Source organism: Ostrea edulis, chromosome 5 (assembly GCF_947568905.1).
Source record: "Ostrea edulis chromosome 5, xbOstEdul1.1, whole genome shotgun sequence".
NCBI lineage: Eukaryota > Metazoa > Mollusca > Bivalvia > Ostreida > Ostreidae > Ostrea > Ostrea edulis.
Window position 1 is genome coordinate 93,261,791 of NC_079168.1, and position 17,856 is coordinate 93,279,646.

Consider the following 17,856-nt stretch of genomic DNA (forward strand, 5'->3'; position numbering starts at 1 on the left):
TTCCAAATCCTGATGACAGCTATTGTAAAGAATTATATAAACTATTCTTTTCTCTCTTGTGGAGCCATTCTCAACATAGAATTAAAAAATGTTGATAATTGTAAAGCAATATGAGGATGGTGGGTTAAAAATTATCAATGTAAAGGCTTTTATAGCCTCTTTAAAATTGTTTTGGATGAGACAACTCCTTTTTTCAGATAGGGGTTTGCATAATTTCATACCAAATTTAGATCTTAATAAAGTTACATGTGGAATAGAATACATAAACAACATAAAGACATCGCTGAAAATTTTTGGGTTGATGTATTTGATTCTTGGATTGAGCTACAGCATAAACAAAACCCATTTACAGTAACAGCAGATACTCCAATATTTTACAATTCTAACTTTCTTGTGGGTGGGAAAGCATTTCTTAATAAATCCATGTTTCACAATAATATTAAATACCTTAATGACCTTATTGATGAAGAGGGTTTGTTCCTGACTTATGAATCTTTCTGTAACATTTATCCAAAAGTAAAAATTAATTTTTTAGAATATATGAGTGTCATAAATGCTATTAAAGCATGGATGAAAAAAGTCAAGTTTGATAAAAAATTAATTAAATTAACAAACCCTCTGATTATGTCAAGTATATACACTCTTCTACGATGCAAAAAATCAAGACAATTTTATACTCTTCTCAATCAAAACTGCACAGAACCTACTGGTAAAAGAAAGTGGAATGAAATATTTGAATTAAATGACACAGAATGGAAAATGATCTTCAGATTGCCCTTTAAAGTTACAAGTAATTGTAAACTGCAATGGTTTCAATACAGAATTCTGAACAAAATTTTAGCTTCAAACTCATACTTATTCAAAATCAAAATTAGAGATAAGAATTATACATTCTGTCAGATAGAAGAAGAAACAATTGAACATTTGTTTTGGGAATGTGATAGTGTTCAGCATTTCTTAAGAGAATTTGAAGTTTGTTTTGAACATAAGACCAATCTTCAAATATCAATAACAAAAAATAATTTTATTTTTGGATTTTTGGATGAAAAGAAAACTATACAAAATAACCTTGTTCTTTGGCTGAAATATTATATCTATACTATGAGGTGTAAAGGGAAGACACTGAATGTAAATGAATACATTTTATGAAACTCAGTCATATTGCATATAACAATGGTGAAAAAGATTTATTTGACACCTGCTGGAACTGCTGGAATCAATTATTTCATTGAGTGTTTGTTGTTTTTTTTGTTTTGTTTAAAAATTTCAATATGTACCTTTTTAAAATATATTAAATAATGACTGAATTCATCTCTCTCTCTCAGAAAATAATATATACATATACCCAGGGTTCATACACCTTTTTTGTTCCTACTTTCCATGACTTTTCCAGGATTTTTTTTAAAATTCCATACCCAAAATTATAGACAATTATACATCATTAATCAATTATTTATCAAATATTCTTATCACATTTATGTATGCCTCAAGTTTTTGACACATTTATATAGCTGGCATGTGGTACTATGACTTCTAAAAATAGCATATTCTAAGCTTCTCAAGTTCCACATTTATCTAGATAGACTACTCTACTGCAACCTATAAAAACAACTTTGTTGTCACCACTTATTCATTGATGGGTACCAAAGAATGCACCAACATCTCAAAATGACTGAAGACACTAAATTTCCATTTCTTTCTTGTTTTAAATATGCAGGTTTTAAAACCAGTTGATTTTGTGAACCTCACTTCATGTATAGGTGACCAATTTTTTTTTATTTTTTTTTTAGCTTTCTCCAACAGAGAACCTGGTTAATTATGTTAATGTATTTCTTAATTCTTTAACGTCTCGTGGCATTTGATTTCGCGATAAATGTGAGTTTTCCTTCTCTTCCTGCATACTCAACAGCTGATGTTTCTAAAGTGCTAATGTCCTTTTCAAACCTTTTTTTCTTAGCTTTCATTTCTTCTATTTCTTCAATTAGGCTTTTCCTTTTCTTAGAATAGACCTCGTTATTACGTTGTCCTAAGATGCCGGGACTCGGTATTACGTCGTAAAAATTCCGACAAAAACGTAATAAACCCCTATTTATTCAATAGGGATTCTCAAAATAATAAGCCATTCACACCTTGGCAGTCACCATGTAAATTTTCTGGTCTGTTCGGGGATTAGAGACACTTGACTGATCATGCTTTGATAGATCTAGCACATACCCTGTATCGAAGCCAGTGATAAGCAATTAAATGATGTTTATTTAGAAATTGTACTCAATAAAATTTTCTTCATTTTTCACACTTTCATGACCAAAGAAATAATAATATCTCAACCATATGCATGTTTAACATCGTGTGATTGCTTTCGATTTTAAAACTCTATTTACGGACAGCATGTAGGACAAAATTTATCGTAGCACAGTTAAAACAGCTTGGACATAGTTAGATGAGAAAAGGTAGTGTTCAATTAAAACAATTGTCAGTTATTTTGACATATTAATAGTTTGAGATTTGTTAGATTTCGTCCATAAATACGCCGATCAAACTGCCCAGTGCTATCGGTCGATTCGTGCAAGGCATTAGCTCAGTGAACATTTTAAGATCCCTTGGTATCTTTTTTTGATGTGCACGTGATTTTAGTGCCATCATTTAGTGTTATAAATGTGATCTTAATATTAGTGCATTATTTTTTAAAAAGTGGATTGCGTTTGTTCTCCGTGTTTATCGTTGGTAAAAAAAAAAAAGTGTACGAGTGTTGGATATCGCGTGCGTTTTGTGTCGTAGTTTTGTTGTGTTTTTTAAGATGGGATTTATTAAATTGTGTTTTGTATCGTGTAGTAGAGATATAACGTAAGAAAAACGATGTTTTGTTATTTTTTCCCTTCTATTAATCTTAATTTAGATGACCTAGTGCAAGAGCGATAATCTTCAATTAGGCAGGCCGGAAACTACGTACTAAATAGGAAACCATGCTAAACATTAACTGCATGGTTCCTTGTTTGCAATGGGAAGAAACAGTTTGACCTAGAAAAAGAACACCGGGAGACAAACAAAAGATCGATGATTGATGATTTTAACATCTAAAAAAAAAATAATTTGCCATTTATATAATTTTCCAGGACTATTCAAGGACTTTTGGCAACAATACTGATTTCCATGACTTTTCAAGGCCTTTAATTTTCAAATTAAAATTCCATGACTTTTCAAGGATTCAAGGACCTGTACGAACCCTGTATACCTTTGATAGTTTCTTATAAACATTTTGTACAAGTTTCTTTGCAGAATGTATATATATATATATATATATATATATATATATATATATACTGTATGTACATATGTATGTTTAAAAAAAAAAATATATAAAAAAAACAAACAAAAAAACCCAACTCTTTTTATCTACAGTGTATACAAGATAAAGTGCTGTGTTGTTGAAATAAAGTCAATTACCTAAAATATGAATGACACCCTGTCAAAACAATGCCAACATGTTGTAAACATGTACTTCCAAACTCTGTACAGGGTCAATTCTCCTGGACTACTTTCCCCTATGAATATTGGAGTTGTAGCATAATCGAATATATACTGAGCTAATCGGAGCTTGATAAACTTTGGTTACTATAAAATCTGAACCATAATGGTTGTGCCTTTAATTTCCAGATTTGACTTAACCTTCACTACTCTTACTCAGTCTCACATTTTATCAAAGTTCCTTGAACTTCTGAGTTATCGAGTCACCTGTTTTGAGCCAGATTTGGTTGAAAATATTGTAGTGGTTCTTGATCATGAGAATAAAATGAAAATGTGAAAAATTTACAAATGCATGTGTGCATGTACACACAAACAAACTGCAGACAAAAAATGATCAGAAAAACTCGGTTAAGTTAAAGGGAAAGGCAACCCTAACCACATTGTTGCTTTTATGAATAAAGTATTACTTACTGATATCATAAATGATAGTTTTTAAAAACAAAAATCCTTGCGTAATGATTAAATCTATATTTATCAATCATATATATTAAATTACCCGCAGCTAAGAAAGCGGCCACTGAAGTTTAATTTATGACGTCACACCGTCGGTTCAGGTTTATTTCATCAGCAGCACTGTAAACATGACAAGTCACGAACAGTTAAGTTTGGAGCTGTGTAGATTTGAGCCCATTCTTTCGCAAGAAGAAAATAAGAAAAGATGTTCAGTCGAATCGCATACCAGACAGGAAATACGTTTCTTCATACAAATGTCTCGAACCTGAACTTGTCATTATGCAAATGATGGATCCACAGTTTACATATAGATCTAGTCTTTTCTTTTCAAATGACTTGGTTGGGTCAGGAATTTCGTAAAAATTAAAACAATCCACTTTTTTCACATCTCCCCTTCGCATTAGTCTAATTAACTGCTTGACAGGAAGGCATCAATCTATTTATTCGTAAAATCTACCACATGCACATCTTTCTCATCAAAACCGAACAGACGTCAAAATTATTGATTTTTGTGGTCTTGAATACAAAATAGTTCCACATCATGGCAGCCTCTATACACATGTAGAAGGCGGGAATTTCAATTTTTAACGTTTTCAAATTAGTACTGACGCTTATCTAGGCCGTATATCAACAGAATATTATAAAAATTCTTTATCAAATAATTAATCCTATCATTTATCATGCAAATGTTTTTTGGGTTGACTTTCCCTTTAAAGATTATAACAAAATATACATTTATTGACACATTAAAATATTTATTTTTAATGGAAATGCAAGTTAAAAAATTACAAACACTATGACAACAGCATCTGCAGTTTCAACACAACTCCATAAATTCACACAGTTGAAATGTATTTCTTTTCAGACCTTCTTACACTGCAGCCTGCCAGGCAGTGAGAATCTGCATTACTGTTCAGACCTTCTTACACTGCAGCCTGCCAGGCATTGAGAATCTGCATTACACTGCAGCCTGCCAAGCAGTGAGAATCTGCATTACTGTTTTCACTGGTAGGTGTGGAAGAGCAGCACAAAGAACTGGTAATGTTGGACCCCCTGTAAAAACAACATATCACATAGTAATTTAAAAGTTTTTAATTCCTGGATTTCTACTGAATTTTGCACCCAGTCTCTCTTTTCTTTCATATTGGCACTATTGCAAGTCTTTGATACTGAATTTCAAACATTAACGTTTGTCAAATGGCCAACATGCCTTATTGGTCACCTGAGTATTAGTTAAAAGTACATGTATCACTAGTCCTAAGGGCTATCAGTAACAATATAAAACAAGATGTGTTCTTCTAAAAATCTAAAATGCCCCAGAAAGTGTGTCTACTGATGAAAGGCTTTATATCCCCCCTGGTGCCAAATTGAGAAGGGTTAAACACATGAATCATCTAATTGATAGTAGTGCCAAAACAAGAGGTACTGTGAGCAATGCTCACTAAGAATACCCCCCCGCTTACCCCAATCTCCCAAAGGGTGTTGGTAATAGGTAAAACTTCAGTATTATGATCCAAAAGGTATCTAGGAACACAGCATCTCCATGCGATGAAAAAAGCCGTTAAAGAATTTAAATGGAAACCATATTGCTACTTCGATGTCCAGTGCACGACCTTTGACCTTTTGACCCCAAAATCGATAGGGAACATCTTCATCCCATGGGTAGTCCATATGTATGATATGGTGACTGTAGGCGGAAAGGATAACGCTTTAGAGCCCGGAAACCATATTGCTACTTCAATGTCCAGTGCGCTTGACCTTTGGACCCCAAAATCGATAGGGAACATCTTCATCCCATGGGTAGTCCATATATATGATATGGTGACTGTAGGTGGAAAGGACCATTGCGTCTACAGACGGACAACCTGATTCCAGTATACCCCCCCCCCCCCCCACAACTTGTTGCGGGGGGTATAATAATTTAAGATATTGAGTGGACAATATCTTCGTATGTCCAAAGTGGATTGACCCTTGGCTTTTGACCATATACTTCTTAGGATGTACTAGTATACCTAGTTTGGTGTCAATCAAGCAAATGATTCTTAACATAACGGAGACAATACATGTATATTGCTATGTCCAGTTTGACCCTTGACCATCTGAACCCAAAGTCAATAGGGGTCATCTACTCCTTATGATGTACCAGTGTGTCAATTTTGATGTCTTTCAAGCAAAGGGTTCTGAAGATATTGAGTGGACAGCATCTTCCTATGTCCAGTTTGACCACGAGACCTCAAAATCAATAGGAGTCATATACTCCTTAAATTGTACCAGGGTACCAAGTTTAATGTCTGTCAAGCAAAGGGTCCTCAAGATATAGAGCAGAAAGCATCTTTTTATGTCAAGTTTGACCCTTGACCATGTGACCTGAAAATCAAAAGGGGTCATTTACTTCTTAGAATGTATCAATGTACCAAGTTTGATGTCTGTTAAGCAAAGAGTTCTCAAGATATTGAGCGGACAGTATATTCCTATGTCCAGTTTGACCCTTGACAATGTGACCTAAAAATCAATAGAGGTTGTGTACTCCTTAGGATGCACCAGTGTTCCAAGTTTGATGTCTGTCAAACAAAGGGTTCTCAAGATATTGCGGGGACGGTATATTTCTATGTCCAGTTTGACCCTTAACATTTGGTCATGTGACCTCAAAATCAATAAGGGTCATATACTCCATAGGTTGTACCAGTGTACCAAGTTTAATGTATGCCAAAGAAAGGGTTCTCAAGATAATGGGCGGACAATATCTTCATGTTTTAGAGTGGATTGACCCTTGACCGTTTGACCAAAAAATCAATAGAGGTCCTCTTCTACATATAACCAACCAACATATGAAATATTTTGATCAAGTGAGTGGTTCTCAAGATAGTGAGCGGACAACGTGGTCTACCGACCGACCGACCAACAGACAGGTGCAAAACAATAATGATGCACCTCTTCTTTCAAGGGGAAACTAATAATATATGTAACATTAACATTACATGACTAATTTGTACCCATTCTAGAGTCACAACCTTGGGGTTGTGAAATTCAAAATTTAAGATGATTAAAAAGGAGCAATTTACCACGTCAGACATGAACAATCATTTTAAAATGGATCGTTATCATTTCTATCTCAAACCTATCAAGAATATTATCATTATTATATTGAAATTATACCATATATCAGTTTTTTCCCGCGAATAGAACCTAAAATAGTGTATTAAATTTACGCGAATTAAATTTTCACTATTTCAAAGTCATTGAGAAAATATAATTCACGATTATTTAAACTTATAAAAGAAGCCAACTTGTGAAAGTATAACTCTTAATAAATTTTCACACAGTGAAACGATTTACAAGATTTCCAAGTTACTGATCACACAATGATTTTGCACTTTTCTTTACATTCAAGTAAATAAGCGATTCACTGCTGTATGTGATTGTAATAATCCACCTCAAGGCGTTACCCTATCTATTGTACCTGTATTAAACGACCACCTGTCTAACGCAACCAACGACCGTGATTTTTACAACATTTTTGTGTGATTTCACGAAATTTTACCTTTATTCAACGACTACATTTTTCGATTATAACGTGATTCCTACTTTCGATTTCAGTCGAGCATGACTATTCTGGGAATTATCGTCCCCAACTTTCATTTCAAAACGCACGGGTAATAGTTTGGCTTCGATCTTGTTTAGTTGACACACTGACTCAATTATTATACCCAAGCTATCAACTGGTTAACGTATAATCAACGCAGGGTCGGATGAGGTTAATTTACAAACCTGAGTTGTTGCTTATTTAATAAAATCAGGAATCGGGGAATCAAGGCCTTTGTTAACATAGTTGTGATTTTTGACAGAGTTTGAAATGTGCGGGGTAGATCGGCCATATAAAAACTTTATCATAAAAGCAAACTTTGTATCAAATTTACGCGGAATTATTTTCCGCGATTCGGAAATCATTGCGAACAAAGTGGAAATTGGATACACGTGGAAAAACCCTGATATACGGTATTGTGTTTAAACTGCCCCAGGAGAATAATGCTAAAAAAATCAAAGGGTGCAGGCTATGCCCATGGTTTCATTCTGACCATTCACAAAGTGGTCAGCATTTCATGCTAAGCCTTCCGTGCAAACTGTTCAGCATTCCATGCAAGAATCATTTCATAACATTTTGTACAAGTATTGTAGTAGTATGCTTTAGGGGCTGTAACATCCCAAGGCAAGTACTTAGCAATTATGAGGTGCATATTATGATCAAAATACTGCGAGTCAAAATTCTACAATATTTCAAATTAATTTTACCTTCCACTACAATCTTTGAGATCTCCTCTGGTGTTGGAATATCATACCACGTGACATAGGCTGACAAAAGGTCACTGCCTGTAACAGTATTCATTTTCAGGTATTTCACAATAACCTCCATGTTACCTGCAAAGAAATGCAATTTGAAACAAGTCTAGCCATGATATAGTTCTAGAATGAGGAGAATTAATTTCCTACACTCCTGTTGCAACTGAGTCAAATCGAGAAAAAAAGGATAGAATACTCTCTTCACATTAGAGGCTTTTAAATAAGTCAAAGGATTAAATATGATAACTGCCTATCCAGTTAAGATACAGGTAAAGTACGGTGATTTTCTTAAAACTTGAGTTTTATACATAAGAAGAGGCCCATGGGCCACATCGCTCACCTGAGTCACCTTGGCCCATATCTGAAGACTTTCCATATATATATGCATGTAAAACCCTAATATGGCAATTTTAGGGTTTTACAAACTTGTTTTGCAAACTTGAATCTACACTATGTCAGAAAGCTTTCATGTAAATGTCAACTTTTTTGGCCCAATGGTTCTTGAGAAGATTTTTCCCATGTATTTGTATGTAAAACTTTGATCCCCTATTGTGACCCCATCCAACCCCTGGGGGTCATGATGTGAACAAATTTGAATCTGCATTATGTCAGGAAGCTTTCATGTAAATATCAGCTCCTCTGGTTCAGTGGTTCTTGAGAAGAAGATTTTAAAATGACCCCACCCTATTTTTGTGATTATCTCCCCTTTGAAAGGGACATGGCCCTTCATTTGAACAAACTTGAAAGCCCTTCATCCAAGGGTGCTTTTGGGCAGGTTTGGTTGAAATTGGTCCAGTGGTTCTGGAGAAGAAGTCGAAAATGTAAAAAGTTTACAGACAGACGACGGACAACAGGCGATCAGAATAGCTCATTTGAGCTTTCAGTTCAGGTGAGCTAAAAATTGATTCAAGAACAGAAATGGCCAGGTTGCTTTATAGTATGTTATCTATCAGTAGTACAAAACATACTGGTAAAATGACATTAACTGTACAATTTGAAGAAAAAAAACACACCACAGAAGCACTTTTAAAATGTCATATGTATATATTTTCAATGTTTTTATAACATCTATAATGTATAAGGTCTGAAAAATGTTAAGTAAAAGCTGTGAGAGGAGTTGGTTACACAAAGTAGGTACCATGCTTAAAAAATAATAAAATCAATATATGCACCAAGGGGTGCATAAGCCGAGTTGCATGGGATACATTGTAAAGTCAGGAATGATGTGGCATATTTATAATTGTGAAGAACTAATTTCAGTTTTAAACTTTTCAATTTACTGTCCAGAAACCATATTTGTCTGAAGTTTTAAATCTATTTTTGGTCACTGTGACCTTGACCTTTGACCTTTTTCTCTCCAAAATCAATAGGGGCCTTGCTTTGCTGGTATCCAACAATATAACCAAGTTCCATTTGATTCAAATTAAAAATCTTCAAGTTATTCTCCGGAAACTAATTATTTTGGGGAATTTTAAATCTATTTTCGGTCACTGTGACCTTGACCTTTGACCCATTTTCTCCAAAATCAATAGGGGTCTTCCTTACCTGGTACATACCAATATCTTTAAGTATCATTTGATTCGGATTTAAACTTTCTGAGTTATCATCCGGAAACAAAATATTTCTGAAATTTTCATTCTATATTCGGTCACTGTGACCTTGACCTTTGACAATTTTTCTCCAAAATCAAGAGGGGTCTTCCTTACCTAGTACCCAACAATATATCAAAGTTTCATTTGATTCAGATTTAAACCTTCTGAGTTATCATCCAGAAACCAAATTTTTCTGAAATTTTCATTCTATTTTCGGTCACTGTGACCTTGACCTTTGAAAATTTTTCTCCAAAATCAATAGGGGTTTTCCTTACCTGGTACCCAACAATATATCAAAGTTTCATTTGATTAGATTGTAAACTTTTCGAGTTATCATCCGGAAACCAATTGTTGACGCCCAACCGCCCGCATACCAAACCAATAGCCGAGTTCAACTTCGTTGCAACTCGGCTAATAAAGTTCAAATACATCATGTACATATGTAAACTTTTCAAAGATTGTCCGATCACTTCCAAAAAAACACATGCACATCTTCCATAACAGCTGTACAAGGTCTGAAGGATGTTAAATAAATGCTGTAAGAGGAGTTGATCACAAAAATAGGTACCATCTATTCAAGACATCATTAAAGAAGAGATGTTTGTAAAACACATATGCCCCCCATGGTGCAAAATTGAAAAGGGTTATACATACACACATCATTTAATTGAGAGTAGTATCATCAATTCAAAATATTGAGCAGACAATATCTTCCTATGTCAAGAGTGGATTGACCATATGACCTAAAAATCAATAGGGGTCATCAACTCCTGAAGATGTACCAGTGTACCAAGTTTGATGTCTGTCAAGCAAAGGGTTCTCAAGATATTGAACGGACAGTATATTCCCATGTCCAATTTGACCCTTGACCATGTGATCTTAAAATAATTAGTAGTCATCTTCTCCTGAAGATGTACCAGTGTACCAAGTTTGATGTCTGTCAAGCAAAGGGTTCTCAAGATATTGAACGGACAGTATATTCCTATGTCCAATTTGACCCTTGACTTTTGACCATGTGACCTTAAAATAATTAGTAGTCACCTTCTCCTGAAGATGTACCAGTGTACCAAGTTTGATGTCTGTCAAACAAAGGGTTCTCAAGATATGGAGCAGACAGTATATTCCAATGTCCAGTTTGACCCTTGACCTTTGACCATGTGATCTGAAAATCAATAGGGGTACTTTTCTCCTGAAGATGTACCAGTGTACCAAGTTTGATGTCTGTCAAGCGAAGGGTTCTCAAAATATTGAACGGGCAGTATATTCCTGTCTAGTGTGACCCTTGACCTTTGACCTCAAAATCAATAGTGGTCGTCTTCTGAAGTCATATCAGTGTACCAAGTTTGATGTCTGTCAAGAAAAGGGTTCTCAAGATACTGAGCAGACAGTATATTCCCATGTCAAGTTTGACCCTTGACCTTTGACCATGTGACCTTAAAATCAATAGGGGTCATCTTCTCTTGAAGATGTACCAGTGTATCAAGATTGATGTCTGTCAAGCAAAGGGTTCTCGAGATCTTTAACAGACAGTATATTCTTATGTCCAGTTTGACCCTTGATCTTTGACCATGTGACCTCAAAATCAATGGGGGTCATCTTCTTCTGAAGATGTACTGGCGTACCAAGTTTGATGTCTGTCAAGCAAAGGGTTCTCTAGACATTGAATGGTCAGTATATTCCAATGCCCAGTTTGACCCTTGACCTTTGACCAAATTACCTCAAAATCAATAGGGGTCATCTACTCCCTAGGATGTACCAGTGTGCCAAGTTTGATGACTTTCAAGCAAAGGGTTCTCAAGATATTGAGCGGACATTATATTCCTATGTCCAGAGAAGATTGACCCTTGACCTTTGACCTGAAAAACAATAGGGATCCTCTTGTACTCATACCTAACCCACATATGAAATATCATTATCATCAAGTGAATGGTTCTCAAGATATTGAGCGGACAACATATGGTCTACAGACCGACAGGTGCAAAACAATATGCTCCCGCTTTTTCAAAGGGGGGCATAAAAATGATAAAGTTCAACTATGTGTAAACTTTTCAAGAAATGTCTGATCAGTTTCAAAAAGACACATGCACATCTTCAAAGTATCCATAACAATGGTACAAAGTTTGAGGAATGTCAAATCAGAGATGTAAGAGGAGTTGATTACACAAAATAGGTAACGTCTATTTAAGACATGCTTGAAGAGGTCCATTGGCCACATCGCTCACCTGAGTCACCTTGGCCCATATCTAAAGATATTCCCTATTCGCATGTAAAATTTGAGCTCTATTGTGACCCCAACTTATCCCTGAGGGGCCATGATTTTTACAAACTTGACTCTGCACTATGTCAGGAAGCTTTCATGTAAATTTCAACTCCTCTGGCCTAGTGGTTCTTGAGAAGATTTTTTTAATGACCCCACCTTATTTTTTTTTATGTAAATGTAAATTTCTTTGGCCCAATGTTCTTGAGAAGAAGATTTTTTAAAGATTTTCCGATTCTATTTGTATGTAAAACTTTTATCCTCTATTGTGGCCCCATCCTACCCCCGGGGGTCATGGTTTTAACAAACTTGAATCTGCACTATGTCAAGGAATTTCAGCTCCTCTGGCCCAGTGGTTCTTGAAAAGAAGATTTTTGAATGATTCCACCCTATTTTTGCACTTTTGTGATTATCTTCCTTTGGTAGGGGGCATGGCCCTTCATTTGAGCGTTCTGTTCAGGTGACCTAACAAGAGCAACGCCAAAGTGGCATAATACGCCTGTAGATTTTGCTCAAGGAAAACATATTTTAGTGGGATTCATATTTTAGTGAAGTTAGCACTGTCCTCTGAGCTAATTCATTATTATGCTTGTACAAATGGATATCAAGATATAAAGAGGGATAGCCTTAGAATGCGCTACTTCATAAATATGCTAATACACCACACACCTTTGCTTGAAACAGTTAGTGCTAAAGTATAAGTACAGGTACAGTATATTGAAATCCTGCTACAACCACCTTGACCTTTGACCTTGAGAAACAATAGGCTTCCTCCACTTGGAATAAGGTATATGCGTATTAAATTTGACACTCCTAGCCCCAACGGTTCTTTCTGTATACCTACAAGGTTTTCCTAATAAGTAAACCTATGACCTTGACCTTGAAAAAAATAGGCATCTTCCTCTCATCATGGTGATCAAATATACCAAGTTATAATATCCAGGAGCTTACGGTTCGGTTTGTATCCTGCCCACAAGGTTTTCCTAATAAGTGATACTATGACCTTGACCTCTGACCTTGAAAAACAATAGGCACTTTCCTCTCATCATGATGATCAAATATACCAAGTTATAATATCCTGGAGCTTACGGTTCGGTTTGTATCCTGCCCACAAGGTTTTCCTAATAAGTGATACTACGACCTTGACCTTTGACCTTGAAAAACAATAGGCATCTTCCTCTCATCATGGTGATCAAATGTACCAAGTTGTAAAGTCCTAGGGCTTATGGTTCAGCCTGTATCCTGCCCAGAAGGTCCGGACAGACGGACGACGCCATACCATAATACGTCCCGTCTTCGACGGGCGTATAAAAATCGGAGAGGGCTGCATTATTGCAGTTACCTGAAGATCATGAAATCTACAATTTTGGTAAAGCAATACCTGCTCCTTCTAAGTTAGTATCCATAGCATTATTTAAATATTTTACACATAAAAACTACATGTATATCCCAAATTTGGAGTCAGAGGCTTAACCTGGGAATCATGAAATTTACAATTCTTCCTGCTATGCATTTAGTTTTTCTTACACATGTGCAGTTGTAAAGAAGAAATTTTTTGAAAACCGGTCAATTTTAGTCACACTCATATGGCCCTGGGGGTGCAAGAGTCCTGAAATTTACAATTTAAGTCCCCCTTGTCTCAAAGATGCTTCATACCAAATTTGAAAAGAATCGGAATGGCAGTTATCAAGAAATTTAAAATGTTGAATTGTTAATGCATGACTGAATATGCATGACAATGGACCTAAAAATACAATTAAAGTACCTGACTGCCATTCATCAAGCTTATTTTCTAACTGTGACTTCAATGCCAAAAGAAATTCCATTTGCAGCAGCTGAGAAATGGAACGACTGTCTGATTTCCAAAAGCAAAATGAGCTGTAGTAGAATGACAAAATGTTCCTCAGTTGTCTAATCCCCAGTTGGGACAATGAAAAACTGGACTGGTTCAAGAGCTAGGAAAATAAACAATGAATGGTTGAATAAACATTGAACTACATGTAGATGTCTCATTATGACACAAATTGCCCCTGCTGACATTCAAGTTTGAAATATTTAAAAGTCCAAGGATGTAAAAATAACAATGGGTGCAAATGCAATAAAAAAAACAAGAGGCCCATGGGCCACATCACTCACCTGAGTTACCTGTATCAATCTTTATTTTCATGAAATTTTTTGAAATATTGTAGCACCAAAGGATCATAACAAAATGGACAAGAGATGTTTGTTTTTGCTTTTTTCCGCCACTCAACAATTTTTCAGTTTTCTGGTGGCGCCCAGTTTTTATTGGTGGAAGAGAAAACCCAGATACAATGTACCTGGGAAGAGACCACCGACCTTCCGAAAGTAAACTGGGAAACTTTCTCACTTACGAGATGTTTGTAAAACATATATGCCAACCATGGTGCAAAATTGATAAAGGGTTATACACATGCATCATTTAATTGATAGTAGTACAGTGGAACCCCGTTATTACGTTTTCCATTTTGTCACGATAAAATAACGTAATACCGGGGGCAACGTAATAAACGTTCCCAGTGAAATCCGTTAAAATTATCATTTAGAAATTGTATATCGTCCGTTGGTACTCCGTGAAGGGGTGTGTGAATATATCTTTACTGTTTCTTTGTTTAAAAGAATATTATACATTTATTGCATGATAGTGAGGGAGATATGAAGATTTATTCACCCAAGAAAAATCATATTCCCCGAGGGCAACGCCCGAGGGGAATATGATTTTTCTTGGGTGAATAAATCTTCATATCTCCCGAACATTCATGCAATAAATTGTTTATTATACCAAAACAAAGCAAGACCACAAAATTGTATTTGAGATTGGAGTTTATTCATCTATACATCGTACATGTATGTAGCTGAGATTGTCCTAACAGTAACAGCGCGCCGTCAACGTATATATAGAAGGTACAAACAGCGAAACACAGTGATATGATAACCAGTTTTTGTATTTCCATTCTCCTTGAATGCTGATTTACTTGCATGTTTTGATATCAACCAAAATCAGTCGATTTTAAAACTATATCAGAGACCCGCATATTTTGTGCCTTACGAACTATGAAAGTAGAATGACTCGGACTTATTGTGACGTCATAATACACTTCGTCTACTTTGACATTAAATTTATGGAAAATGCATGAAGCTGCCCAAGGGGAAATATGATAGGGAGATATGATGTTTAAGAGGGAGATATGAAGTTTTGTCTTCCCTGGCACGTGACTGTCTAGACCAATCAGATTACGCGTTGCATAGAATTCTCATACTGAGGTATAATAAGATACTTTGTTTTATTTATATCTTATCTTTAATGTCCGTAATTCTTCATGTTCTTATCCCTTTTCTTTATTTCGGTGTAGGATACATAAGGATGTTTTGATAAACGTTGCTTTTTCTGCATTCGTTTGGACCGCCATTTTGTTCAACTTTAAAACAATGCGTTCATGTAAATTTCTCTCAATAACTCGTTCCGGTTCGTATTCAACATTCATATTAAAAAAAAATAACAAAACATCGTTTTTATTAAGTTCTCTGATTACACAATACACAACACAATAAAAAAAATTCCACCCAAAAAACAACAAAACTATAGACACAAAACGCACACGATACCCAACACTTACACACTTTTCACCAACGATGAACATGCACGGAGAACAATTTAAGCGCAATACACATAAAAAAAAATATAATGATGCACGAAGATTTCATTTATAACGCTAAATGATGGCACTAAAATCACGTGCACATCAAGGGATTTTAAAATATTCACTGAGGTAAATGCAGTGCACGAGTCGGCCGATAGATTGATGTATGTATGGACGAGAGTTACGAACACCCAAGCTGCATGTCCAAACAACGAACAATTTTTTTTAATTGAACACCTTTAGTCACCTATGTCCAAGCAGTTACCCAAGCGGTTGTAACATTGCTACGATAAATCTTGTCTTTCTTGTATGGTACCAAATCTGTCCGTGAATAGAGTTTTAATAGCGAAGGTAATCACACTATGCTGAACATGCAGGTGGTTGAGAAATTATTTCTTTGATTTTCAAAATATGAAAAATGAAGTAAATTTCATAGAGTACAATTTCTAAATAAACATTATTTAATTGTTGGGAGTTGAACTATGTTCAATCTCCCTGGGTCATCACGCACTTTTCTGTGCAGTAATTTGTATTGATTTGTATAGTGGTCGTCAGCGGGGGTTCTGTGTCAGCTGATTTACTCCTAGGTAAATCAACATAAACTTTTATAAACATCCGCCATTAAATAATCCATGTAACTTTTCTGAATTAATCTAATTTTGATAATTGACATGTAAATAAATGCAATGATATTGTATTCAAATCAATTTGAATACAAGATTTCGATCAAATTGATACTGATAGACACAGAAAAATAAAAGATAAGGTTGAAAATTGTCGTTTGTAGCACAGCGTCACCTATAAACATTGATAGGGAAACGAACGACAACTGCACACAAGCCCTATTGACACCGTGGCACGAAATATCGAATATGGTGCGAAACCTCAGAAAATTTACAAGAAATAACTCTACAACATTGTGTATGTATATATATTTGTTTTTTTTTTAATGTGATATAAAAAATGCTTGATGTTACATGTAGATTGAATTAAAACACGTCATTCCCAGTCAACAACTTTCGATTGGGATCGGAATACGAAATAAAATTTCTTATATCTGGTGGCAAAGTGAAACTGCTTCATGCTTCAAGTTATTGAATTACGTAGTAATTGCACGTTACACATTAGAGAACTGTTCCTTTTAATAAAGAAAATCACAAAATAGATACAAAATGAGTGTACCTTATTCATTACTGTTACCGAGCTTTCGTCGACTATAATCTCGAAATGGCGTGTTTCGCTGCGCTTGATGATCTGACGGTAAGGTCCACATTTTCTACGTGAGTAGTGTGATATTTGTTTATGAATTTTTTGCGCATACATGGTATGTCTCGACTAGGAATAATGGAAACTTTCTCACCTATGTATGTAAAGACATATTAATCTCTATTTTTAAAAATGTAGAACACTTTTATCAAATGACAATGTTTGAAAACGCTTAGACCCCCGATGTCAGAATTTCCTTTTCCAAGACATCAATATGTCAAATTCATTATCCTTTTTGAATAGTATGTACCATATTTTGTACCAGTTATCCATTTTGAATCCCCTATTACAATGGGATTTTGCTGCACTCTGTAATGTTTGAGTGGATGTCATGAGTGTGTGTCAAACAGAAATTTTAAGAGCATGGGATAAGGTGCTGCCATGTATTACTTCACTATCAAAGTTTAACCCAGTTGCCACAATGTTGAATTTATGCTGCAAAAAGAATTGGAAATTGCTCTGGTCAAAACACATTGTTTATTTGTCTACAGATGAAAGAGACATGAGGATTCTCCCTCACAAACTGGAAAAAAAAAGTTATGGATCTTGTACATGTATAGTTTATTAATCACTATAGATTTCCAGCATCACAAGTCTGATTCCACTATATGCTTTCCATACTGTCAGGTTCATTCACCCCCTGTTTGAGCCACAGTATAATATTCCAAATACCTTGGCAATAAATAACATTATTTGACTAGTGTTTCATTTTTAGCGGAGTTGCGATGAAGTCAAACTCGGCTTATGATCTGATGAAGTGCCTTTG

At 35.3% G+C, this 17,856-nt stretch overlaps 1 protein-coding gene across 1 annotated transcript in view; it reads right to left on the bottom strand.

Annotated features, from left to right (window-relative positions):
• Positions 1–4,718: 4,718 nt before the first annotated feature.
• LOC125650895 (anaphase-promoting complex subunit 1-like) overlaps positions 4,719–17,856 on the bottom strand; it is a 201,758-nt gene continuing 188,620 nt past the window's right edge. Inside the window, exons 49-51 of the mRNA XM_056166223.1 lie at positions 13,931–14,120; positions 8,269–8,394; positions 4,719–5,031 (exon numbers count right to left, since the gene is read on the bottom strand). Coding sequence (XP_056022198.1) covers positions 4,937–5,031; positions 8,269–8,394; positions 13,931–14,120 — 411 coding nt within the window. The 3' untranslated portion in view covers positions 4,719–4,936. The remainder of the gene's footprint in view (positions 5,032–8,268; positions 8,395–13,930; positions 14,121–17,856) is intronic.